This window comes from Solea senegalensis, linkage group LG20, assembly GCF_019176455.1.
Source record: "Solea senegalensis isolate Sse05_10M linkage group LG20, IFAPA_SoseM_1, whole genome shotgun sequence".
Taxonomy (NCBI): Eukaryota; Metazoa; Chordata; class Actinopteri; order Pleuronectiformes; family Soleidae; genus Solea; species Solea senegalensis.
Genome location: NC_058039.1, coordinates 6814531 through 6839123, shown reverse-complemented (window position 1 = coordinate 6839123; position 24593 = coordinate 6814531). Strand labels below are relative to the sequence as shown.

The following is a 24593-nucleotide window of genomic DNA, read 5'->3' as shown; positions in this document are numbered from 1 at the left end:
TGTCTTGCTGATACATTGATACAAATACAAATTATTTTTTTATAATAAACAAGAAAGAAAAAAAAAATGCTTTCACTGGATTATTTTGTGCCTGATGAGATTCATTTATTTTAATTTTAGTGTCATTCCACTTAAGTTTCAGCAACATTTCTGTTTTAATTCACTCCTGATTGCACTGGTGGACAGCAATGTTGTGAAACACAGTCCGTTACTGACTTACTAAAAAAACACCCACAGCTTCTTTATTTAGTCGCACAGCTGTAAGTTCACTGAACATCTTTCTGAAAACACTGTATAGTATAGTAGCACCTGCTTTAAATACATTATAATGTATGGATCACTCAGTAGTGACTGATGGTGTTCACCTCTTAGGGTCCAGCATCCAGAAGCTCGAGGACACCTGAGCGAAGCCCTGACAGAAGACACCGGCGTAGGCAACAGCGTGGCTGGAAGCCCCCTGCCACTAACTACTGGAAACGAGAACCTGGACGTGGCCATCGTCATCCACCTGCAGTACTGTAATCACCTCATACAGGTAAAGCTCCTTGTGACATTGATTTTAAACGTAGAATAATCAAAGTAGTCTCTGCCTGCTGCTATTGCTGTAAGTGTTAAATTAGATTTTAATGACATTACGGTTAAATAAAGACATGCATCTTTCAATCAATCAATCTTTTTTCTTTTTTTTTGTTTGTTTTATTGACAGCTGTTGACGAACGGGCCAAGTGTGTGGCAGCGTTGCAGTGTGCTCCTCAAACTCTCCACACAGACTCAGCTGTTAGAGGAGTTAGCAGAGATCAGTGTGGACAGACTGGGAACTATCACATCTGCTACTGATGGTAGGTACAGACCATAGACCACACATTAGATGGATATAGTCTTCTGGTTTCCTCCCTGAAGGCAACGTGGAAGTAACAACATATTGTTTATCGAACAGGGCCGACAGAGAAGAGCTAACTTTATTTATTTATTTATAAATAACATCAGAGAAGAACTAACTTTCTACTTTATGTATAAATAAATTATTTATACATAAAGTAGAAAGTTAGCTCTTCTCTGATGTTATAAATAACATCAGTAACCATTTTCCTGAGGAATGAATGGCCTCACTAGCAGGGTTTGGGTCTTATTCAATATCAAACGATGCTGATTTGAATATGAGCGAAAGATGGATGATAAAGCACGGCACAATTTAGTTGACGCCAGTGTGATTGACAGCTGGTATCATTCAGAAGGTGCCTGGTTACATCTGTAAGCGTTTGTTTGCATCACATCTAAAAGGCATCGTAACGGGAGTTCATAATGCTCCGGGTGATGTCATCGTGCACTTTAGAGCAGCGAGCACATGAATAAAACATAGCGCACACAGGAGACGAGGGTTTGTGTGTTTTGAAATGTCTGACCTTGCGTTCCGTCTTCCTCCTCTCAGTTCTCCCGGGCCTCGCCGAGCGCCCACAGCTGATGACTCTGTGGTCAGAGTGCAGCGGGTCTGCAGGACTTTTCCACACCACACTGGACAGAGTGTTCAAACACATGCATCGACGCTACACGGCAGTGCTGCAGGAGAGGCAGCCACACCGCGCTGACACAGGTTGACTCATCTCTCTTGTTTGCTTATTTTTTTTTAAAAATGTTGCCGGAGGGAGGTTAGACCACTGCAGCTGCTGAGAAAAGATCCAAACATTGTCCTTCTTCTCTGCAGTGATTGGTGTTGTAGTGGGTGAGATGGTCGACAGGAGCGACCTGGTGATGTCACACAGTCCTCCCGCCTCGGCACTGTCCCAGGATGTCCTCACTGTGTTTCAGTTCCACAGCTATATCATACAACATGAGGTCCAGGACATGGAGACACACCTGCTGCACCTGGCCAGAGAAGGTAATCAAGAATTCCCCGTCTGTCCTGTTGTACAATCCATGATATGTTTTAACATGACCACTAGACTTTATATAAAAATAGGCATACCTTTTGGTAGGATGGATGTAGTAGTTAGCCACTAGGGGGCGACTGCTGGCTGCAAAAAAGAACTTGGTTTGAATGGAAGTCTATGGGGAAAATGATCCTTCTCCTCACTTGATTTATAACGTCAGTAAACATAGACTTTAATGGACTCATTCGCTAGTTTCAGGTCTTCTTCAACAACATATGGTGTCAAATATGATTGGACATCAGTGTGATTGACAGCTGGTATTGTCCAAGAGGTGCCATCTGTGAATATATACTTTCAAAAGTCTTTTTTGGTTTTTTTTTCAACTCAAGGATTATGTTAAATGTATTTACAGTCTATGATGAATACACTCCGCTTCCCATAGTTTAGGTTTTCATGTGTGACTGTTTCTGACTTTCAGAGGTGTTTGCAGAGACTCTGCAGAGTGGCGATTGTTCTCGGTGTTTAGTGGAAATGGAGGTGGTGCCTTTGTCATCACTGTGGCCTAAAAACAGCACTCTCAGGGCGCTGGCCTCCCTGCTCACAGCAGCCAACCCTCAGGTCAACAAGGCCGCGGCCGATTACCTCTCTTCGGGAGCATCACGGAGCCACTTCAGGAGCAGGGTGAGTAGTGCTAAAGAGAGGCGGTGAGTGTGCCATTCATACCTTTTGACAGATGTTGTGTGTCATGTGGGATTGTTTGTGTGTACAGGCTGTGGAGTGTTACACACAGGCACTATCAGAGGCTGGAGGTCTGAGCCAGAGGGCAGCGTGTTCAGCTCTCAGCTGTCTGCAGGTCAGTGGCTTCCTTCATTTTGTGACAGTGGCTTTGAGTGTGTGTGTGTGTGTGTGTATCCGTCACTGAAGACACTTCAAGAAGGAACCAGAGAGACAGGTTTGTCTGTGGACAGATTTTGGGATAAAGATAGCATCAGATACAGTCGATGAGTCTAGTGTCATAGATGCTGTGCTCTGACTCATCCGGTCTGAGTATGATGGATTTGGACAGCTGTTGATGATTCCATTGGTGGACTAGATTCAGTTTAGGACTTGGTTTGTATTCTTTGTTGCTATGATGCTACTTAGGTGACAGTTTAAGTAGCATCATCACTTCAAATCCAGTTTTAGAGTTGTTTAAAAACAACACCTATTTATTAAAATAGGTGTTGTAGCTCAGCATATCGTCTTTTTAGAGTATTACTTCATCACACATTTGTCCATCGTTGTCACCAAGCCATCACTTGGGGATTATGAAAGAATATATAGTAACGATTACTTCCCTGTTATTCCCTATTATTTACTGCAGTGTCACGCTACTGTGCTGCTACACACGTGTAATAAAACGTGAGGAGAACATCTTGATCCCGACGATCATCATATGTTCCCACTTCACTGACCTTGTCTTTCTGTCTACAGGCTGTGGAGAGCATCAGGGCGGTGGTGGCACTGTGTGATGCGGCTGATGAGGAGCTTCGCCATGTCGCCATAGAAACGCTGCTCACATTTGGTGAGTGACAAAATTGGTGAAAATCAAATGTTGCTCAGCGTGGTCTCATCGGTGGTATATCTAAATTACACAGTGGGCAGTGATGCCACGTTGTACCTTCAGTATAAAAATAAAACAGATAAAAAATACACGATTAATTAATTAATTAACTCCTCAGGATAATATTTACTGATGTTATGTATTAAATGAGAAATAGGCTCATTCGTGCATAGACGTCCTTTATATAGGACTTGTTTTTACAACCGGCACACCACATCCATTTTGTGCATAGTCTATTAATGCAAGACAACTTAAATGATGTTCTTGTACACACAGTTTCTTCAGATTTGTTTTCTCAAAGAAAAAATATATGTATACTGTATGTAAACCTTAAATGTTTAAAAATGGCAACCCCGAATGTAAACATGGGAGGGGTGTGGTTGCCAGATTCTCAGAAAATACAGAAATAAAAGCTGCATTTAATGCACAAACACACCCACATACATAACCGTCTTATTATTATTATTATTTATAATAATATTGAACCTATTAAAAGTCAGCAACAGGCAGAGATTGAAAGTGAAATTGTGTCTGCTTGAGAGAGGATTAGCAACGGTGGGAGGAGATGACAATAACAGACCATAATAACATTATATTTGTTAAATATCCACCGACATGTTTCCTCAATCTCTGGTGACACATCATGGTCACTTGGATGTATCAAGTACTTAAACACTGCTACTACTCGGATTATAGAATCGTTTGTGATTGCTTGGAGGTTCCCTGTTGATGGATGAGGCTTGTGTTTGTTAAAGGTGAGGAGGGCCGACTGGCGTACGAGCAGCTGGACAGAGTACCGGGGGAGATGATCCGTCTGGGCACGCGGCGAGGAAACGCCGTCACCACGGCCTTCTGAGCTTTCTGTGTCGCAGAGAAGATAATGTACTACACCTGAGCCTGTGACCTCTGAGGACAACACTGCCGCACTGCACGTCTCACAGGGCTCTTGGTTACTGATCACTTTACTGATCTGCTCATTGGAACAGACCTAAAATATCTTAACCCTCCACTGCCTCCTGTAAAGGAACTAACCGCAAACAAACTGTCTTAACCACCGAAACACAACCTGTACCCCCTCCTGTATGCACACTCACACACAGACGCACCTTGGTCCACTTTCACACACACCCACCCTTCCTCCCCCTGCTTTCTGAGCCACACACTGGTCACACTGAGTTTTAACTTTGACTGGACACGAAGCCACTTAAAGCTGCAAAAGACTGGAGAACGGGCGACACATCCTCACCTTTCACACAAACTCTCACTTCACCGATGACCTTCCACGTGTGTCCTCACTGTGTGCTAATTATGTTTAAGTTGGTGGTGTTGGTGTTGGGAAATGTTTTTGGCGCTTTCATAAGATTTGCACTCGTGTAAAAACAAATGCATGTAAATAGGGCATATTTTACACAGCCGGTGTTGTATGTACGGTTTTACTCAAAATGTATTTTTAAGTTTTGATTTCAGGTACGTTCCATTTTGAGTTTCAGGGATTCTTGTATGGTTGAAAGTGTGCTGTGTGGCTGTGGAGTTTGGCTTGTGGTAACGTGGTGAAAGAGCACTTTGCAGTTTTGAACAGAGTTACGTAGACCTCAGTTGTGTTATCAGCAGAGAAGGAGTAAAAAGCTGCTCAGAGGGTGAATTTTGAGCTCTGAGCGCTCTCATATTTGCAGCTGAACAAGTGCAATTTTTTTCTGTACATAGCTGACATGAGAAGACAAGTCAGCCTTTTGACCATTTGAGCCTTGATGTAGTTGAGCAGGCTGGTTCCACATTACTCTATTTTGTAAATGTAATTTTCCTACCAGGTAAGGAGCCAGTCGAGGGCAATAAATTCAGTTTAAGAGCATGTGACTGTACAGAGAGACGCGGCCTCTTGGACAGAGTTGGCTGTAGGTTGTAGCCTTAGTCGTGGCTATCTGCACATGTATTCAGTATGTGAGTAGGAATTCCACTTTTTCTGTGAGAAAGTGCAGAATGAAGTGTTGTGTTTGGTACGTCGTGGGTCGTCTTTGTTTCCCCTGCCTCCTAACTGGAAATGTGGGAACTCTTGACGTGACTCAAACTTTTGTCATTGTAACTGTACTACTGAGTCCAGTGAGGCGGTAAAAACCCACATTTGCTTCTCACCTATTTATTATTTACTCCTTGTGATTCTAATATGCTTTTCTGTTCTAGAGCAGTTGACATTGTTTTGTAAATATGTTTGAAGTTTGTCCAGGATTTGAAATAGTTACGTTTAAAAAAAGACCTCCGTGTCATTACCATGCAACTGATCTCATGCTTAACTTAAATTTGAATATTATTTTGAAACAAATTGTATTATATTAATAATTATTATTTTTGAGAAGATTTAGATTTGCTCATAATCTAATAGTGTTATACATTTATTTTCCAACGAAAGGTCCCAAAAGCAATGGGATAAAATATATAGGAAGGTTTTCTTTATTAGATTAAATGTAACCAAAGGAAGGATTGATTTTAAAATTGTCATAAATAATTCATCTCGGAGAATGTATTTTCAATACAACACTGCCATTTTGGCGAGAATGCTGAGACATAAATCTTAAGAAGCACAAGAATCCACTAATCCAGCTACATTTGGCTCTAATTGCACAGCTCTAAAGCCATATTAATTAAAAACAAGTGGTAATATTTCTATGAAATGTATTTTTTTCTTTTGTATAATCTGTAAATGTGTGAAGTTGTTACTAAAAGCTAATTTTGTTTTTCTATACATTTTACAAAATGCAGTCCATGTTTTGAGTACAGTTGCAGTATTTTGGTCTTGTATCAAATTCACCCACTCAGTGTATTTTTTTTTTATTCTTATAAAATGCAGTTGACCAGTGTTATAGGTTGATGTTTCGATTTCTAATAACCACAAAGTACAAGTTGGCAAAAATGTGCATGTTTAGTTTATGTATCAAAAATGGTTTTAATTATAACTTGATATTTTTGCTAAAACTGAAATTGATCACATCTGTGGTCAAAAGCTTCAGTACTCTGTTGCGTACTACTCTTCATTGTGGTTAGTCTCAATTCTTCTGCTCAAGTTGCAATAAATTTTATTTTTGCATAATTTAAACAATAGTCTGTCTTTAATGGAACGGGCAAAAGGCTGGGGACACCCTGGACAGTTTGCCAGTCCATCACAGGGCCACATAGAGACAAACAACCATCTACTGTCATGCTCAATTTAGAGTGTCCTATTAGCCTAATCCCCACATCTGCATCTTTTTGGATTGTGGGAGGAAACCGGACCAAGCACACATGGGGAGAACATGCAAACTCTTTTCAGAAAGGCCCTTGTTCTGACCATGTCATGAACCCAGGTCTTGCTTGCAAAGGCCCTTAAGCAAATTAATATCAGGGGATGTTACATAGGATTTAGATTTTGTCTGCAATTGACCTGCTCCAAAACTGACTTTCCCTCAGCAATACTTAAAGTTAGTTTGATATTAGATCTTTACAATGGCTCCAGTATAGTTGAATCATGTAAAAATGTTAATTTCAAAGTCAAGCGCCTCAGTACAACTTTTTGATCCGTCACAGCTCAGTGACAACAGGTTGTTCACTCAAAACCAGAACTGGAGCTGCTGGTTACACATCAGCAGATTCAAAAACATGACTAGAGAATTACCAACACACAAGATACATTTACAGAAAAATTGAAGTTACAAGATTGTATCTTAAGTGTTTATTTTACACAAGCTTTATGTACAGAGCTGTGTGCTGCTACATTGCACAATTCAATTTTTATAGGGTAAACCAAGACACAATTACCACAATGAGTCTTTACATAGTAGACATTTAACCACAAAGAAAAAGCACAGGCATTACCACTGTCACTGATCTGAAAACATACCAAATTTTGTATTGCGAGGCTAATGAAAAATGTACTAGTTGAGTAACTGGGATTTGTTTTGTTTTTTTCCTTTCAATCACAACAATTGGAAAACAAATAAATACTTCAGGTGAACTTTGTGTCCTAAATTGTCGTCAACTCACGTCACACTTCATTTCAATTGTGCTTTACCGACAGGTCAAAAAAGGTCTTACAAAAAATAAAAATTTTAAAAAACTAAAACCATAAAAGTTTACACACTGAACACTGCAGTCAACCGTTCCTGCCATGGTTTGCTCTGAATCAAATCTGATGACCTGTATTCAGACAATGTCCCTTGACCCGAGAGGTGTCAGTTAATCCTGCTCTTCTGATTCCTTTTCTTCCTCGTCTTCACTCAGACTGTAATCACAATATTCATCTTCGCTTTGCTCTTCAACTTCATCATCGTCGTCGTCGTCATCCACGTCAAGGGCAATGTCTTTTAATTCCTCTAGATTGTCTGGGCACTTCCCGGTCAGCCTCTAAAAACAGAGCAAATTTACATACGGTCAGCACTGAAGTTAAGTGTTCACCCTTATCTGACCATTAAACAGCAAGTGTAAACAAGCCCAAGAAAGACCTTAAATACATGTAACTTCAATTTAAAAGTGTATTCACCACTGTAGGATATACCTAGTAAGTTGCCGGGTATACACAAAAAAAGAATTAGGGGCATTGTGTTGTGTGCTTACCTCAATCATGTCAGCCATGTACTGTACATGTTGTGCCAGCTCTTGGAGCTCTTCGTTGTCACTCTTTAGTTGCGTTATCTGTTCATCTTTGGTCTCAATGTCTTTGTGCAACTGGTTAAAGAAAACAGAAAAAGAAATGAAGGCATGGACGATGCAGACAAAATGGAAATCTAGGGTTAAAAACCTCCAGTGTACCTTGTTTCAAAGTTAAACTGATCTGAAATGAGTTGCAGATTTACTTCAAAATTTGGTGCCAGCTGGATTTGAGCCAACTAACAAGGTCAACCTAAATAGGTCGTGGGAACAGCTCAACTGAGAGCTAAACATTAGCTGCCTCTTACTGATTAACTCGCTCACCTTCTCGTTCTCCTGTAGAACATTGTACAAGGCCTTACGGCGCTCCTCGGCTACCTCTTTCCAGTAGGTGGAAGGAGGCATTTCTATGAAAAGCAGAGATTAAAGCTCAAGATAAATTCATTTTTGACCCAAGCATTTTGTGACCAGCCATGCAGATTATGAAGCCTACCTTTGACCATAAGCTCATATGCTTCACTGGACATGCCATCTGTCAAACACTGAGATTCTTCAGTTTCCGTTTGTGTGGACTTGACTTCTACCTTCACCCTCTTTGGACCTCTAGTTGGTTCTCCACTCCACTGTTTCCGCTTGGGAATGACTTTTCCTGCCTAAAAAGTCAAAAGTTTTACTGTAAATTAATATGGACCACTTGTTCCCTCAATGGAACCATTTCACATCTGATTTAATTATAGACATCCAAATTGGACCCAATGACAAAGTACGTACCTGAGCTGACCTTCCCATATCTTTGTTGACAGCGGAGGCCTGGAGGACCTGCAGGGTTTGCCTGGGGGCTCCCACTGCCTTTTGAGGTGGTGCAAAAAAACTCTGGAAGAAACAAATTGAAGTTAGTGTTAAAATACAATTACCAGAATAAATACATTTGTAAAACAGGATACTAAACACTCAAAACAGAGTCCCATGAGAAAATACCATGAGCTGTGTTCTCATTTTCAGAGCCTTCATTCACTGGTGCGTCACTTTGCATTGTTTACCTAGTTACACCATCACCATGGGCATTAGAGAAGAGGCTTGACAACACTGCTGCCATGAGACAGACCCACAGGTGTGGGAACAGGGGCAGGGCCCAGAGTTTTCCCAACAACAAACCCGTGGGAAAGTTTCAGGCAAGCAAGATCATGCAGTCAATGAGCACAATCTGTTAATGTTTGTGAGGGTGACAGTCAGCTGACACGAGACAATGGCTCTTAACTGCATTCAGCCCCATACCAAAGTTTAAAGAACAGAACACTGCTAAAAAAACAATTTAATATTCAAAGTGCTGCAGTCATGTGACATTCAACTGCTCAAATGCACAGGTGATGCCAATAGCGTTCAATTGTTTCAAATTAGGAATGACATAGGCTAGTGATTTCACTGTTGATATTTTTAGATCTTGTGTATAGACATTAAAAGCAGTTTGGCCACAACAGCCACTTTATTAAATACACATTCAACTACTTTTAAACACAAACAATCATATGGCATCAACACATTTGGGCGTGTAGAGATGTTCAATGCGATTGACCGAAGACAAACCCAACAACAGAATGGAAGAATGGTTCATTTCTTACCTTGATGTTCTCATTTGACTTCTGCTGGCTGTGCTTTAGTTTCCCACTGACACTCATTTTCTTTTAGGATATCTGTGGGACAATTAATGACGTCAGGACACACTGAGTGAACAATGACGGACGTTTTGTTCGGAAAGACGTGGTTATTCCAAGGCCTACCAGTGTTACGCTACATCGAGTTACAGTTTTAAGCTCAACTCAACCTCGTGAAATGTTTGTAAAGAAACAATATTAAGTAAATATCATTCTACCTTTATGAGAAAATTGTGGTACAAAAGGCCATCAAAACCGAGTCAGCAATCATCTAAAACAAGTCCGTTTTTAAGGAAATTCGACTTACGCTAGCACATCGTTGGGTTACGTCGCTAGTTCTTAAAGAGTGGCACATGTTAAAGTATTTAAAATAAGGCAACAATGTACAAAATCGGTGAACTTACGTTAAGCGAAAGCCGAGACGTTGCAAAGGTTGAATATTCTTTCCTGTGGATCCCGCGCCAGGAGCTTAAATACGCCCATACAGTCACGTGACAAAGACGTCAGTCTTGATAAAGTTTTTTTCCAGGCTGTTTTTTTTTTTTCTTGAGCGGTCACGTGTCTACACGTCACGCGTAACATCTTTGTAGCTGACTGTGCAGCCATTTTGGGGAGGCTGTGGGCCGACGAGTTTGTATGTGTGCCATTATTACCTGCTCTAAAACACACAAAGAACCCAAACGGAAAAACGTTGGACGACACGCCGTGAAATATGGGTACACCAGGAGACAGACGACGCCATTTGTTGACTGAAAGAATGGAGAATTTCAGCTTGATTGTCGATTTATCTTGACATGGCATGCAGCAGCTGGGCGAGTCGAAGGTTGTGACGACTGAAAAAATAAGAGAGAGAGAGAGAACAAGCGAAACTTCAGACGTGGGAAGGGGGCGATTGTGTCTAGCTAACATTTATTTCGCCATTTAGTGTGTTATTGCTGGGTTGGCTACTTGATTCCCGAGCCGATTTTATGTCCATGATGTTGTTGACGAGACACGACTGAAGCAGATAAGACCTAATCTAAAATGCTGAGCACAAGCAAAACCAGTTAGCTCGTGAGCGCTGCAGTTCTCCTGACTCTTATAGCACTGGCTGTCACGCTGAACCGAGAGAGATGTAAACGCGTGGAAAGATGACTGTACGCTAGCTAGCCGACCACACATAGGCCTCAATTAAGCCAGTCAGACAGAAGATAAGATGTAGCTTAGCTCGTTGGTCCACTACTAGTTAGTGTCGGAAGTGAAAGCCTAAATTAGCTTGCTAGCTAGCTTGCCTTAGCTAGTGTGCTAAAAATACGCCCACATCATGAGCACCAGCAGTGGCAGCACCACAGGCCGTGGGCCTAGCGAGTGGCAGTAAAAGTCAAGGAAATGTCAAGTTACTTTCGCAGTAGTCTTCGATGTTACCCGGTGCCAACACATGCTGGCATCTGTATTTACCTGCCATGTTCGTCTGTGTCCCGTATCCGCCTGTAACACGCACATAACGAGGTCTCGGCAGAGAAACAAACAACGACAGCTATGGATGAGAGACTTTGAAATGACCCACATAATATAAAAGTTGTGTGCTCGCTAGTCTCTGTAGTAGTCCTCAAATTCACGAGCAAAATATATTGTCAGTATGGGGTTTTATAGTATCAGCCGTCTCTGTTGATTTCATAAACTTTTTTTCCAAAGGAGGCATTTGTCAAATTTGCGTTGCAGTTTTGTTTAAATCTCTGTTGTCATCCATCTTAGATGGCAGGTTGGAAAAAAACGCTCATCTGGCTTAAAGTTATGTCTTAAAACATGGATGTCTGATCATATAATTTGGCAATTTAGTCTTAGCTTGTCGATCATTCCCCTCAACACTGCCGTTCTCTAAAAGTTTAAAATGACATAGTCTCGTTTTTAATTTGTTGACTTTTTCAGTTGGTAGGTAGTGGGTATTTCACAGCTCAAACCAAGAGTTGTTTGTTGAGTTGTTTCCGCTAAGGGTAGCTAACTCCATCCTTTTATCCGACATACAAATACAAAAGTAGAGAGTGTAGCCACAGTATTCTACACTAGATAAGATCATCAAAATCTAACCATGGGGGACCCAACCTCACGAAGAAATCAAACAAGAAATCGACTTCGAGCTCAACTTCGGAAGAAAAGGGAATCTTTGGCAGATCAGTTTGACTTCAAGATATATATAGCCTTCGTTTTCAAGGAAAAGGTTTGTCATAACTCATCCACCATATCCTCGTACGTATGACACATGTAGTTTCTAATCTGACTTGGTCTTTGCTTCTGCTTTTTGTCATTACAGAAAAAGAAGTCTGCACTCTTTGAAGTAGATGAAGTGGTACCAGTGATGACCAACAACTATGAAGAAAACATCCTGCGAGGTGTGCGGGATTCCGGCTACTCTCTTGAGAGTTCAATTGAACTCCTGCAAAAAGACGTTGTGCAACTGCACGCTCCCCGCTACCAGTCAATGAGAAGGGTAAGACTGAACGAGCTGAAGATGGGATACTTGAGAGAAATCATCTGGTCGTATTAATACATTTCTCCTTCTCTCTCATGTGATAGGATGTGATAGGCTGCACACAGCAGATGGACTTTATCCTTTGGCCACGCAATGACATTGAGAAGATTGTCTGTCTGCTGTTCTCCAGATGGAAGGGGGCTGATGACGAACCCTTTAGGCCTGTTCAGGTCAGAGCTTGGTGTCTTGTCAAAATACTCAAATGTCTGAAGACTTTATTTCTACTTTTTGTTACTTTACTCGATTAACAGTCATTCTGTGATTCTATGATTTTTTACATACAAGTTTGGGCCATAAAACCAAAACATTGTCTGTTTTAATGTTTGTTGAGATAAATCTGAATAGACTTCATGGTTCATTAAATGCACCATCTTTAAATTCATTATTTGATTATTGAAAGATAAATCTAATTTGGTACCTGTTTTGTTGTTGTTGTTATTATTATTATTATTATTATTATTATTATTATTATTATTACAGGCCAAGTTTGAATTTCATCATGGAGATTATGAGAAGCAGTGCGTGCATGCTATGGGTCGTAAAGACAAGGCTGGTATGGTCCTGAACAACCCAACTCAGTCTGTGTTTCTCTTCATGGATAGACAGCACTTACAGGTGAGCCAGTCTATTGAAATTAATGGGTTTGAAAACCTAAAACCTTGGGTGGCTTTCAAACATCTCACTGTAACCACTTCTCTATCAACGTCTTCTGCAGACACCTAAAACCAAGGCCACAGTTTTCAAGTTGTGCAGCCTCTGCCTGTACTTGCCTCAGGACCAGCTGACCTGCTGGGGTGTGGGAGACATCGAGGATCACCTCCGCCCATACATGCCTGATTAGGGCTTCCTGCTCCAACCAGCCACATAGGGAAAAGCCCCTCCCCTTTTCTCCTGCCTAAGCCTTTGGAAGCAAATTGATGTACTCATCTCCATCTTTTTCCCTTTTAAAAGATTTGAACTTGTGCTTGGATCTTTCCTTTTCCCTTTTTTGTTGCCTACTCATTCACCCCTCCCTGGCCTGTGGCTGATTCAGTTGCATCCTCTTTTCCTCCCTCACACTCCAAATGCCCCTCCCCCTTCTCTACCACCATTTTGTTGGTTGCCGTTTTTTTGTTTTTCCCTCCCTGTTTACTCCCTCATCCATTTTTATTTGAACCTGCACGAACATTGATTTTGAGTGGTTGGTTGTTCTATTGGAGGCTCGCTGTCAACAGCACTGGTCATTGAAGGAACTCTATGTTGCATCAAAACAGGAACAAACACCCAGGTCTTCACGGTGGTTCTCAGATGGACGTGTTTTTAGATCCTTGTTGTCATAAGAAAGGATTGTTAAAGCTTGTTTGTAATGTCATTGGGGTTAGTAGAACAACTTTACACAATCTGTTGACCAAGGACAGGTGTGAATAGGTGTTAAAACACCGGTGTACACAAAGATAACAATATGAACAATATTTGTCAAATCATATGGTGTAGGAATTGCTTCTTATAATCTGCCTTGTTTTTTTTTTTTTTTTTGGGACTTGAAAGATGTTTTTGGTATCATTTGCTTTCCTCTGAAACATGCTAGGCAGGCCTTCACTAATATCTCAAGTGACTTAAAAGGCATTGTTCATAAAGTTGAGACATGTTAGATGTTGAAGGTCATTGTCACCTTTCAAGCCGTTCATGCACTATTCAAGCTACTGAAATCTGATGTACATTTATTTGGGATGTGGGTTGGTGATACTCTGAAATGTGTAATAGTTAATGTTTAACATAACCTAACAAAATTTGCTAAAAGATAATGTATTTTAGTTCAATTTGACCTAGTAAAATTAAAATTATTTCCTGCCATGCTCACCAAATTAAAATTGAAGTCTACGGGCTTGCTTGTTAAAGAAAAAGTACTTGGTACATATAATTTTGCTCATTGATTCAGTGTGTTCAGTTCAAAGATTATAAGGTGTGTTACATTTGTTTTTTTTCAGTTTGATTCTCAAATCAATTCTGCTGAGCATATCCCAATACACTGCAAATTCTGAAAGCATAACTCTTTGTCCATCTGTTTTATTGCACGTGCATAAATCATTGACACAACAGTGAGGCCAGGACCGACTCTGAGGATATAAAAATGTACCGTTCCTTTTTAACTGTCGATAACATGTATTCTTATAACAAGTAACAATACAGGTCATTCAGTAACCAGCAGGAAAGTCTTTTTGGAGTTGAGTCAACCACTTTTGTTGTTTTATTACACTTGGTGTTTTCAGCTATTTACAGACAGACTGGATTAGATATTAAATTGCACAAACATGTTCTTACTAGGCACAGATTAGAGCCAGTTTAGCTGCTGCCGAGGTGCTTAGTGTGTCTGCCTTGAGCAATGAGCTTCCCAGTGGCCTTGTTGGTGAGGTCTACAGTGGCGAATGCCAATGTCCTTCCTTGCTTTAGGACCTGAGCTGTAATTAGTACATCCTCTCCGATCTTGGCAGCATTCATATATCTGCAAAACGGTAAAAAAAAAATCCTCAGTCATTCATAGTTTAATGTCTTAATCCTCAATCATGAACAAAAAAATGTCAAGGTCAACAATGAGCTCACACAAGGCTGGACACAGATTTGTCATCCTATTAAGATCACACATATATACACAGGTTACTGGGGTCATAATCATTTAAGAAAATCTAGACAATATTACTTCCAACTGTGGAGATTTAAAATCCTATTTACACTTACAAATAGAGTTAATTTGATCACTGAGGCACAGAAAACATACCTCCAAGAGTGTGAAGAGGATTTGTAAATGTATAAAACACAATATATTTGAGTGACTCTTTTTATTCTTAGTGAATTTTGTATTTCCAGTAGGAACCAATACTTGTGATTAAATAAATACAATTACAGATGTGTTACAGTTTCAGTCCATCTATTAGGCATCAATTAGTGCTACATTCACAGTTGATTCTATTTACACTAGGTGTGAAATGTGAGCAGTTGAGTGGTGACTGGTGATTGTTTGGAGTTGTTAATCAAAAATATTATTTAAGTTAATTTAGCTGATGAACTCACGTGATGTTCATGTCTACACTAACGCCCGGTGCTCCTCTCTCACTGTACATGATCGCCATCGTAGAGATAACATCGACCACAGTGGCTGTCAGGCCACCGTGCAGCGTCCCTCCACGGTTAGTGTGCTCCTCCTCTACCCGCATCTCACACACCACCTTCCCTGGACTGGCAGACACAATGTCCACCTGAAAAATACACACACATTATGTAGGTATGTGTTTGTTTGTGTGTGGAACTTTGACGAATGTTAGCGACTAACTTTGAAAGCACGGTATAAATTGACGTGTCATCATGTGCCGGTCTGAAAATGTCTAAAAACGTGTAAAAAAAACATTTACCTTGCTCAGCACTCTATCGAAGCATGGAGCGTTTGTCATTGATCTCATTATTTGTTTTATCGAATTTAAAGTCAGTGAAGCCATATTTAATTATAATTATCGCGACCAATGTCAAGTTGTAGTTTAGTTGACACAGGAAACCAGAGCGTCTGATAATTCGTCCGGGTGAAACTCGTCCTCTTAATTCCGAGTAAAACTCGGTCCCAGTCCCACTTTCCAAAGTCAGATAGTTGGAACGAACCTGCTGCTAGCGTAGCTATCTTTTGCTACCATGTTTGTGGTCTGAGAGATTAATAGCAACACAACAATAAAATCACGTGTCGATAATTATTTGTCACAACAACACGTTAGTTCCTCTTTACTGAGCTGACCCGGAAGCCTTGCGATGTTACACGAGGGGTGTTTCGCAAAGTAAACATGGAATGACGTTTGAATTTGAATTAACTTATGCGTTCTCTATGTGTACATTGGTGATTAAGACGTGTGTACAGACAGCATGGCCTCCCCATCAGGATCAGACAAACCGTCAGTGTCTAATGTGGAAGAAAACAGAACTCGTCTCTGCGATGAGTTTGCTGCGATAGCAGGATCTGACACCGCTGTGGCTCAATGCTTCCTGGCTGAAAACGAGTGGGAGATGGAGGTACAGCAACGACCTACATCATCACGGAGGCCTCCAACTGGTGGTTACTAACAGCACATTTTGATTAAATCATACACAGCTCCATGTACATTTTAACACATTTCCAAAGACTGGCTCAAAACTTTAAACACAATTTGAAAAGGGTTAACTACTCTGTTACAGAAAAATGCAACACTAGCAGCCAAAATCACGGTGCATGCTACTCTAAAAACTGTTTACGTCCACCAAAATAATTCACAGAATCAATGTATACTGTCTTCTTATGTCAGTCCCAACAGCAGGAGAAATATGTTTTAGCTTCATGAGCCTATGTTAAATATTCAAATGCATACAAGTGAGTGAATATTTTCATCTCCATAATAATTTACCTGTGAGTATAATGAGAAACACTGCGGTTTTAAATATTGTAGCAAAAGAAACCTTGTCACTTGAGTTCTCTTTTATAATCAAAGTGTTCTTCCTCTTGAGTTTGCACAGGTGCAACATTAGTGAGATTAATTGTCTAGATTTAAGCAGTTAGGAATCATGTTGTTGATGCATGTTTTCAGAATTGTGTATAAAATGGGGGTGGACTGAAATGAAAGCAATAAACTCATAATCATGTGTCTAACACTCCAGTCACGCGGTTGCAGGTTCACTGCAGTAAAATTTCACACAGTTTTCCCTGACGTTCTTTCCTTTCACTTGTCTTTCAGAGAGCGTTGAACTCTTTCTTTGAGGCAGACATGGAGAGAGTATTTGAAGTAGAGGATTTTCCAGAGGGAAACGCAAGTCCTAAAACCAAGAAGCAGAAGGTTGATGAGAAACCTGCAAGGGACTGGTGAGAATACAGTTTTACTTATTAACATTAGTGATGTCTCTGTTCAGTCCATTTAGACACCTGTGCCTTTTCGCCTTGTCTAAAATGTCTGCCGTGTAAATGGATAGTGTCACTGACTATGTATTGGTTTCTTTACAATGAGTTTGACCCTGAACCCCTGAAAATTCTAAATGTAGGAGCCTAAAAGCATTTTGTTGATGTTTAAGTTGTTAAATTACACAGTTCATTGATTATTAAGTAATTAAAATATTTACAATAATCAAAAGGGTAAATATATGATTCTTTAGATTTAAAATATGTAACATTTCATTTGTAATTGATTGGACTGTATTAGAACTTGTTTAGACTTTTTAACGATCCCACACAAAGGGAGTTTAGGGGCGTAACCGAGAGGTAATTAGGGCATTCGGACAAGCAGAGAGAGTAGAGCCACACAGTTTTTTGACCTCTCTCTCACTCTCTTTGCCCTATCTCTCCTTTTCTGTATATTGATTTTTATTATTTTGAAAGTGGAAAAGATTTTGTTTTGTATCACCTTTTTTGATGTAAAGTAAAGAATTTAACTTTGCAAGTGGTCTCCTGGGTTTTTGTGGATTTGGAAGAGGACGAGAGGGATGATGGTGTCAAGCTATGTCTTCATTAGATGGAAACCTATACTAAAGGTTTTATTTTTTCCTCAATCTGATAAATGCAACAGTTTAAATGACACACACACATCACTTAACTTAAACATCTTTGAAAACATTTTGAACAATACTTCTACTAATTCTAAATCTTTCTACTGGGACCTGTCAAAATGTGTCACTGCCCACATTCCTATTTTTGTTTGTGTCAATATATTTCTGCATGAACTGTCTCTGATATCGTCATAGCATTGATTTGACTGGAGACAGCCCTGCATCCTCACGCAAACCCTCAGAGGAAGATGATGGTAAACTGTCAGTGATTTCCTGGAACGTGGACGGACTTGATACAGTCAACCTTGTAGAGCGTGCCAGAGGCCTGTGCTCCTACTTAGTCTTGTGAGCTGGAATTTCTTCTTTACTCAGTATTTTAAATTGTTGGGGGATGGCAGTCAAATGGTTTTGAATAAGGTCAAGCTTTGGAGTAAATAAACAAAAAATACAGGGAAAGAGGTGAAAGCAGACAGTATTTGAAAAGTGAGTCTTCCTTTTTATGCAGATACACTCCAGATGTGGTTCTCCTACAGGAACTCATTCCACCCTATGTCCAGTATTTGAAGAAACGGGCTGTCAGCTATCTGATCATTGAAGGTATGGTATTTATAACATGTCTTTCCATATCTCCACACTTTATGTGTACCCTACAGTAGTGCTGCACAATTAATTGCAAAATAATTGAAATTATTATTTCAGTTATTACAGTTATTTGATTATTTATTATTATACATGCATACATACATTATTATTATTTGATAAAATGTGTAACAAAAGAGGATTCTAGTTAAACTGTGCTGTGTTGCAGGAATTCACTGGCCTATCGTTGTACCATTTATGAAACATCAGTCATGATTTTACCATATCATGCAGCTCTACCATACAGAACAATGTATAAACTTCATTTTAAGCCGCCGTCTGCCTTTACTGGTGTTGACCAGGTGGTGAAGATGGTTACTTCACTGGGATGATGCTAAAGAGGTCACGAGTCAAATTGGTGGAGAGCGAGATCGTAACTTACCCCACCACACAAATGATGAGGAATCTGCTTATAGCTCAAGTTTGTGCACATTTCATTTACTCGAATCGTCAAATTCAGTTTGACCATAAATGTGTGTTAATGTCACGTCCCTGTCCTTAAATATCAGGTGGATTTCAAAGGCCAGAAACTTTTTCTCATGACTTCACACTTTGAGAGCTGTAAGGCTCATGCAGAGGAGCGGATGAAGCAGTTGCGAGTGGTGATGCAGAGGATGAGGGAGGCGCCCAATGATGTCACCGTCATGTTTGGAGGAGACACAAATCTAAGGGACTCTGAGGTTTGACATTTGTCCTCCAGTCACATATAATTGGATCAGTTGGGTCCACTCCACACATGTAAGCTGAGTGTTTCTCTGTAGTAATACTTGACTTGATCTTCACGTCAGGTGGCCAAGGTGGGCCTGCCGTCCAGTGTCTGTGATGTCTGGGAACAACTGGGCAAACAGGAGCACTGCCGCTACACATGGGACACCAAAGCCAACAACAACAAGAGTGTTCCATATATCAGTCGCTGTCGCTTTGATCGGGTTTATTTCCGCCCGGCAACAAAGGATGGAGTCCCTCACATGGCCCCTGACCACATGGCCCTGGTGGGTCAGGAGAAGCTGGACTGTGGACGCTACACTAGTGATCACTGGGGAATCTACTGTAGCTTTGCTGCTGGGTAATAATGCGACAAATGCTAGTCAGTGAATTTCATTTAAGATCAACAGGTCCATTTTGTTTGTTTTATTTTACTGAACATTTGCCTCTTTGCCACTGTGTCCATATCCTTTTGAAAGAATATGAAATAAACTCATGTGAGATTGGTTGCCTGTAAATTGTGTATTTAATTTGACAACATGGTCTGAGGTCTTTTCTTTCCCTCAGTTTAATATAAACAAATTAATGGATATCACTGTTAAAATAAGAGTTGCAGTGTTTTGAATATTTTGTAACATAATGATTGTAGACTTATGGACACAATATTATGAAAAAGTGGGAGTACAATTTGTAATATTGTTATTTAACACCACTAGAGTGCAGTAAAGAGTTGCAAATCAGTTTAACGCAAACACATTCAGCAGTTCAATGTATTTAGTTATACAGACATAGTCAAGATGACTTGCTGAAGAGATTTAAGTGACTTAACATGTGGTATTGTTGTTGGTACCAGGTGGTCTGGTCTGAGTATTTCAGAAAGTGTTGGATCTGTTGGAAATGTCACACTTAACCATCTCTATGGTTTACTGAAAATTGTCCAGAGAAAATATCCAGTGAGTGAAAAACGTCTTGTTGATGTCAGAGGAGAATGTTTAAAATTTTAAACACTGGTTTAAAATTCTAGAAATGCAATTGTAACTATTTGTTACAACCAATGTCTGCAGAAAACCATGTATGAAAGACACAGCACATCAAACTACAGACTACACTGGGTCCCACTGCTGCCACTTTTATATGTGGCGTGTATGTAATAAAATAAAAATCCATGTCTATTTCTCAAAAGGCCTGTTAGAATACTGTAGTGAAGGCAATGGTTCAATAGCACCTCCATGTAAATCTGTATCCTACATTTAGACTCGGTGAATCTTTAATTCTACCTCAGATCTACCTCTCTAACCTCCTCCAAACTTCTCTGTCCAAACACAGATAATGAAAACATCTACCTCACCTCTCTCTAACAGTGACTGTTTAAATGTTTGCTCTGCGTGCAGACACCAGCACAGAATAGAAGAGCTGACCTCAGGAGAGGACACAGATGTGACTCTTCCCTGGGAGCAGACATTATCACAAGAGACCCTCCGTCCCTCCCTTCCTCCCTTATTTGTCCCTGTACTCCCTGGTTCATAATGAGCAAAGACACGAGGATGGGATCCGTCCCACACTAATGAGTTTACCTAAAAGATCCAAGAATAAGCATCCTCTTATCTCTGGTATTATGTAGTTATTGTTGTTTTTTCCTGTATCTTAAACAGATAGAAACTCGATATCTCATGTTGTAAAAACATTTAACGGACACATTTCAGAGGTCTATTTGGTAAAATAGCTTCATGTGGTATATGGCATATAAGGAACACATGTTTATTCAACCATTGCCTTTAAAACAAAACAAAAAGAACATGTGAAATATTTCCTAATTTCTGTATTTTCTGTACTTTTCTTTTTTCATACATAGTATGTCGTCCAAAATCACCCAAAAACGTCATAAGAATAGTAAGGTATCCAAAATCACACAAGTCCACTTTAGTATAGTATGTCGTCCAAAATCACCTAAAAACGTCATAGTATAGTATGTCGCCCTAAATCACCTAAAAACGTCATGGTATAGTATGTCGTCCAAAATGTAAAAAGTCATAGTATAGTATGTCGTCCAAAATCTGTCAAAAAAGTCATAGGATAGTATGTCATCCAAATTCACCTAAAAAAGTCACAGTATAGTATGTCGTCCAAAATGGGTCAAAAACAATTTTGGATTCACATACTATAGTATGACTTCTTTGACTGATTTTGGATGACATACTATTTTTCGAAATTTTAGGTGATTTTGGACGACATACTGTAGTATGACTTTTTTGACTGATTTTGGACGACATACTATACTATGACGTTTTTGGCTGAATTTGAACGAAAAACTTCACGATGATGTTTATCACATTTTTTTTTTAGAGTTCAATAGTAGTGGTTCTGTATCTACAAGTGCATTGTAGCCTGTTCTACAGTGTGGCCAAGCGGTTTACCACTCAGCCTTTTTGAGGTGCCAGCCTTCCACACGGGACAAGGGTTCAAATCCCACTTTCGACAGCAATAATCTAGATTCTGGTGTAACTTTAGACGACGTACTGTACTGTGACTTTTTTGACCGATTTGGGATGACATACTATAGTATGACTTTTTTGACTGATTTTGGACGACATACTATAGTATGACATTTTTGACCGATTTTGGACGACGTACTATAGTATGAAATTTTTAGGTGATTTTGGACGACATACTGAAGTATGACTTTTTTGACTGATTTTGGACTACATACTATAGTATGACTTTTTTGACTGATTTTGGACGACATCCTATAGTATTACTTTTTTGGACGACATACTGTAGTATGACTTTTTTGACCGATTTTGGACTACATACTATACTATGACTTTTGGACGACATACTATAGTATGACTTTTTGACCGATTTTGGACGACATACTATACTATGACTTTTTTGGCCGATTTTGGACGCCATACTATACCATGACTTTTTTAGGTAATTTTGGACGACATACTATAGTATGACATTTTTAGGTGATTTTGGACGACATAATATAGTATGACCTTTTTTGACCGATTTTGGACAACATACTATAGCATGACTTTTTTAGGTGATTTTGGACGACATACTATAGTATAACATTTTTAGGTGATTTTGGACGACATACTATACTATGACTTTTTTAACCGATTTTTGACTTTAGTTAACAAAATATGTTAGCTCGCACTTTTGAGGCTTTTTCAAGTCTTTTCAAGGCTAGCTCATTCCTTCCATTATTGTAGAGTAGATTTTTAGATTGGGATAGGTTTTTGAAAGTTGTTTTGTTAGGTTTTGACTGTTTGACTGAAACACCCTGACAGACACACTCCTAGACACATACCTCCAGTGGGATATGAACCCATGATGTTTTGAGTACTGTCACATTTTGGACACCATACTAAACTATGACATTTTGTCACATTTTGGTGACATGTTGCGATATGAACCATGACTTTTTTGTGCGATTTTGGATGGACGACATACTAAATTTAAATAACATTATTTAAATAATTAAATTAAATTAAATTAAATTAAATTAAATTAAATTAAATTAAATTAAATTAAATTAAATTAAATTATTAAATAACATTTTAGGTGACTTAAGACATAATTCTGATCTACGACATTTTTGTCACATTGTGGAAGTCATACTCTACTATGACTGGGCTACCCCAATGAAGTTCACTCTAGATGGGACAACTCACAATCCCTGGCTTAGGAGGCCAGTGTCTTACCCATTAGACATGTCATTTTTTTGCCACATTTTGGACACCTTACTAAACTATGACATTTTTGTCACATTTGGACGACAAAATATGACACAGTAACATATGACTTTTTTGTCACATGAAAGTTGAACTCACTGCATGCATGTCTTCACATAATTATTTTTCAGTGGTTTATTTTGTCCTTCTGTTTTTTCACCTGGTCACATCAGTGTGTAGAGTGTAGTGCTTCTAAACATATTTGCTGCAATTCGATAAAGGCCGACCCACACACAAAGGTGGCAAGTTGTTGCCAGGCAACTCAACACTCTTTATTTTCCCCTATCCCACTGTTGCGTCACACATTCTTTGACATCACTACTAAATAAGAAGAGTTTCAGTGAAGCTTCTTAGCCACAGAGTGTCTTATTGCCAGTGATGTCAAACATATAAAGACAGAGGGTTTGCAGGGGGTGAAGCCTGGATGTTTGGCAAGAACTGCAAGGATTGGATCTAAGAAGAACTGGGATGGATAAAGGATGAGATAGATACAATTTATCATATCAAAAAGGAACCCTCGGAGACTTTATCCCCTACTCAAAAGTGCATAACTACTTTTAAATGGGCCCAGTTGCCAGGTTTAGATGGAAACCAAATCTTTATATCACAGATTTTAAAGCCATTGTAAGTGGCTGATTTTCATTACATTATGAATGGGCGCTGCATTTTACTTCAATTAGGAAGTGCAGAAATTAGTCACAGACAATTAGGCTGAAACTGACAGTGAAACAATTTAAGTGGAGTTGGGATCTGTCTTTGAAAATACTGTCCAAAATGTTATCTCTTTAAACAAGTTGATATTATACAGTATGTGTCACTGTAGCTATGTCTCTCTTAGTAAAGTGTTGAAAGGTGTTCTATAGAAACTCTTAGTTAAAAACGTTTCCCATCATGTAGAAGAAATGCTGCAAAGTTTCTTCCAAATCTTGGACAAAAGAGCTGAGAAGTTTATCGATGGCCTGGAGAACTTGGCATGTGTGACACTTAGATTACATAAAACTGGACTGTAGAATATTAGTTTCCAAGGCGACTGTGTCTTTGTTTTAATCCTGATCTGTTGTTTTTATCAGCCCTGGTCAATTATTAAATATATACAAAACACCAGCAAGTATGCATGGTAAACACCAAGGAAATATAGAGAAATATTATTAAGACGATAATTATACTCCCAATCAAATAAGGGGGCTTCCACTCCTCTCATACAAAACAAGGAAATGCACTCAAGTCTGTCGGCTGCACACTTCTGTGTGTATTTGTGCTGATCCATTGGTACGGAACATTCAGTTCAGTTTGTTGTGCGATTCAAATAGATTATGATGAACGCAGAGGAGACATACCGTGCTGCGTTTGGATCAGAACACAAACAGAACCCCGTGTGCCTAATAGAACAAATATACGTCACCTTCTGGTTTATTATCATCTCATGTCACGGTGGAATTGTGGGAGGATTTGATACCACAGTGATTTCACGATCACCCCTGCAGTTACACAGATGCATTCACTGGTTAGCATGCAGACACACACAAGTGCTTTTGCCCATTTTATCAGAATAACATTCACAATACTGCATGGTAAGTGTATTAAGACCTTTAAAATGAAGGAAAACAAAAAGTTTTATTACATAAAGTTGTACATTAACCCCAGATGTTGTGCTGAATATGGAATTTGAACAATATAAAACATATTTAAAGTAACATTTGTTTGAGTCTTTGTCTCAGTGTCCAAAAATGGAAACTA

General features: G+C 39.5%; 5 protein-coding genes across 12 annotated transcripts in view; 3 read left to right on the top strand and 2 right to left on the bottom strand.

Moving 5' to 3' along the window:
- Window positions 1–6559, top strand: part of ripor2 (RHO family interacting cell polarization regulator 2) — a 52778-nt gene extending 46219 nt beyond the window's left edge. For both annotated transcript variants that reach the window (XM_044052655.1, XM_044052656.1), the window contains exons 15-22: window positions 373–535; window positions 707–839; window positions 1430–1591; window positions 1703–1876; window positions 2347–2549; window positions 2638–2721; window positions 3342–3432; window positions 4227–6559. In XM_044052655.1, the coding sequence (XP_043908590.1) occupies window positions 373–535; window positions 707–839; window positions 1430–1591; window positions 1703–1876; window positions 2347–2549; window positions 2638–2721; window positions 3342–3432; window positions 4227–4327 (1111 nt within the window). In that variant the 3' untranslated portion in view covers window positions 4328–6559. The remainder of the gene's footprint in view (window positions 1–372; window positions 536–706; window positions 840–1429; window positions 1592–1702; window positions 1877–2346; window positions 2550–2637; window positions 2722–3341; window positions 3433–4226) is intronic.
- Window positions 6560–7156: 597 nt separating this feature from the next.
- gmnn (geminin DNA replication inhibitor) lies at window positions 7157–10227 on the bottom strand. 3 transcript variants are annotated; one of them, XR_006362427.1, is made up of 8 exons: window positions 10142–10227; window positions 9705–9776; window positions 8857–8958; window positions 8579–8738; window positions 8410–8492; window positions 8053–8163; window positions 7610–7842; window positions 7157–7578 (listed from the first exon to the last, which is right to left on the bottom strand). XR_006362427.1 is itself a non-coding variant. In XM_044052437.1 (7 exons), the coding sequence occupies exons 2-7, from the start codon at window positions 9759–9761 to the stop codon at window positions 7675–7677; spliced, it is 681 nt and encodes a 226-aa protein (XP_043908372.1). In that variant the 5' UTR covers window positions 9762–9776; window positions 10142–10227; the 3' UTR covers window positions 7157–7674. The 3 variants fall into 3 exon arrangements, 2 of the variants coding, with proteins under 2 accessions (XP_043908372.1, XP_043908373.1); XM_044052437.1 differs by having other exon boundaries at window positions 7157–7842; XM_044052438.1 differs by lacking the exons at window positions 9705–9776; window positions 10142–10227 and adding an exon at window positions 9064–9562 and having other exon boundaries at window positions 7157–7842.
- Window positions 10228–10309: 82 nt separating this feature from the next.
- lg20h6orf62 (linkage group 20 C6orf62 homolog) lies at window positions 10310–14275 on the top strand. The gene is made up of 5 exons (XM_044052436.1): window positions 10310–11934; window positions 12028–12204; window positions 12291–12416; window positions 12727–12861; window positions 12962–14275. Exons 1-5 carry the CDS (start codon window positions 11806–11808, stop codon window positions 13085–13087), a joined length of 693 nt encoding a protein of 230 aa, XP_043908371.1. The 5' UTR covers window positions 10310–11805; the 3' UTR covers window positions 13088–14275.
- Window position 14276: 1 nt separating this feature from the next.
- acot13 (acyl-CoA thioesterase 13) lies at window positions 14277–15793 on the bottom strand. Its single transcript, XM_044052439.1, has 3 exons — window positions 15633–15793; window positions 15295–15479; window positions 14277–14728 (listed from the first exon to the last, which is right to left on the bottom strand). Exons 1-3 carry the CDS (start codon window positions 15714–15716, stop codon window positions 14569–14571), a joined length of 429 nt encoding a protein of 142 aa, XP_043908374.1. The 5' UTR covers window positions 15717–15793; the 3' UTR covers window positions 14277–14568.
- Window positions 15356–19634, top strand: tdp2b (tyrosyl-DNA phosphodiesterase 2b). 5 transcript variants are annotated; one of them, XM_044052432.1, is made up of 8 exons: window positions 15356–15410; window positions 16112–16275; window positions 16971–17095; window positions 17968–18117; window positions 18278–18369; window positions 18714–18832; window positions 18921–19091; window positions 19200–19634. In XM_044052432.1, the coding sequence occupies exons 2-8, from the start codon at window positions 16129–16131 to the stop codon at window positions 19479–19481; spliced, it is 1086 nt and encodes a 361-aa protein (XP_043908367.1). In that variant the 5' UTR covers window positions 15356–15410; window positions 16112–16128; the 3' UTR covers window positions 19482–19634. The 5 variants fall into 5 exon arrangements, with proteins under 5 accessions (XP_043908367.1, XP_043908368.1, XP_043908366.1 ...); XM_044052431.1 differs by lacking the exon at window positions 15356–15410 and adding an exon at window positions 15442–15505; XM_044052433.1 differs by lacking the exons at window positions 15356–15410; window positions 16112–16275 and adding an exon at window positions 15438–15501.
- Window positions 19635–24593: the final 4959 nt, after the last annotated feature.

What these genes read in the sequence shown, in the direction of transcription:
- gmnn (XM_044052437.1), bottom strand. Translation starts at nt 9,761, where the DNA reads ATGAGTGTCAGTGGGAAACTAAAGCACAGCCAGCAGAAGTCAAATGAG. An exon ending in AGTCAAATGAGAACATCAAG is followed by an intron (nt 8,959 to 9,704) that starts GTAAGAAATGAA and finishes TGTTTCTTCCAG; the next exon opens with AGTTTTTTTGCACCACCTCA. An exon ending in ATATGGGAAGGTCAGCTCAG is followed by an intron (nt 8,739 to 8,856) that starts GTACGTACTTTG and finishes TTGACTTTTTAG; the next exon opens with GCAGGAAAAGTCATTCCCAA.
- lg20h6orf62 (XM_044052436.1), top strand. Translation starts at nt 11,806, where the DNA reads ATGGGGGACCCAACCTCACGAAGAAATCAAACAAGAAATCGACTTCGA. An exon ending in CCTTCGTTTTCAAGGAAAAG is followed by an intron (nt 11,935 to 12,027) that starts GTTTGTCATAAC and finishes TTGTCATTACAG; the next exon opens with AAAAAGAAGTCTGCACTCTT. An exon ending in TGGATAGACAGCACTTACAG is followed by an intron (nt 12,862 to 12,961) that starts GTGAGCCAGTCT and finishes CGTCTTCTGCAG; the next exon opens with ACACCTAAAACCAAGGCCAC.
- acot13 (XM_044052439.1), bottom strand. Translation starts at nt 15,716, where the DNA reads ATGGCTTCACTGACTTTAAATTCGATAAAACAAATAATGAGATCAATG. An exon ending in TCGATAGAGTGCTGAGCAAG is followed by an intron (nt 15,480 to 15,632) that starts GTAAATGTTTTT and finishes TGTATTTTTCAG; the next exon opens with GTGGACATTGTGTCTGCCAG. An exon ending in AGTGTAGACATGAACATCAC is followed by an intron (nt 14,729 to 15,294) that starts GTGAGTTCATCA and finishes ACCGTTTTGCAG; the next exon opens with ATATATGAATGCTGCCAAGA.
- tdp2b (XM_044052432.1), top strand. Translation starts at nt 16,129, where the DNA reads ATGGCCTCCCCATCAGGATCAGACAAACCGTCAGTGTCTAATGTGGAA. An exon ending in GAGAAACCTGCAAGGGACTG is followed by an intron (nt 17,096 to 17,967) that starts GTGAGAATACAG and finishes ATATCGTCATAG; the next exon opens with CATTGATTTGACTGGAGACA. An exon ending in CAGCTATCTGATCATTGAAG is followed by an intron (nt 18,370 to 18,713) that starts GTATGGTATTTA and finishes GGTGTTGACCAG; the next exon opens with GTGGTGAAGATGGTTACTTC.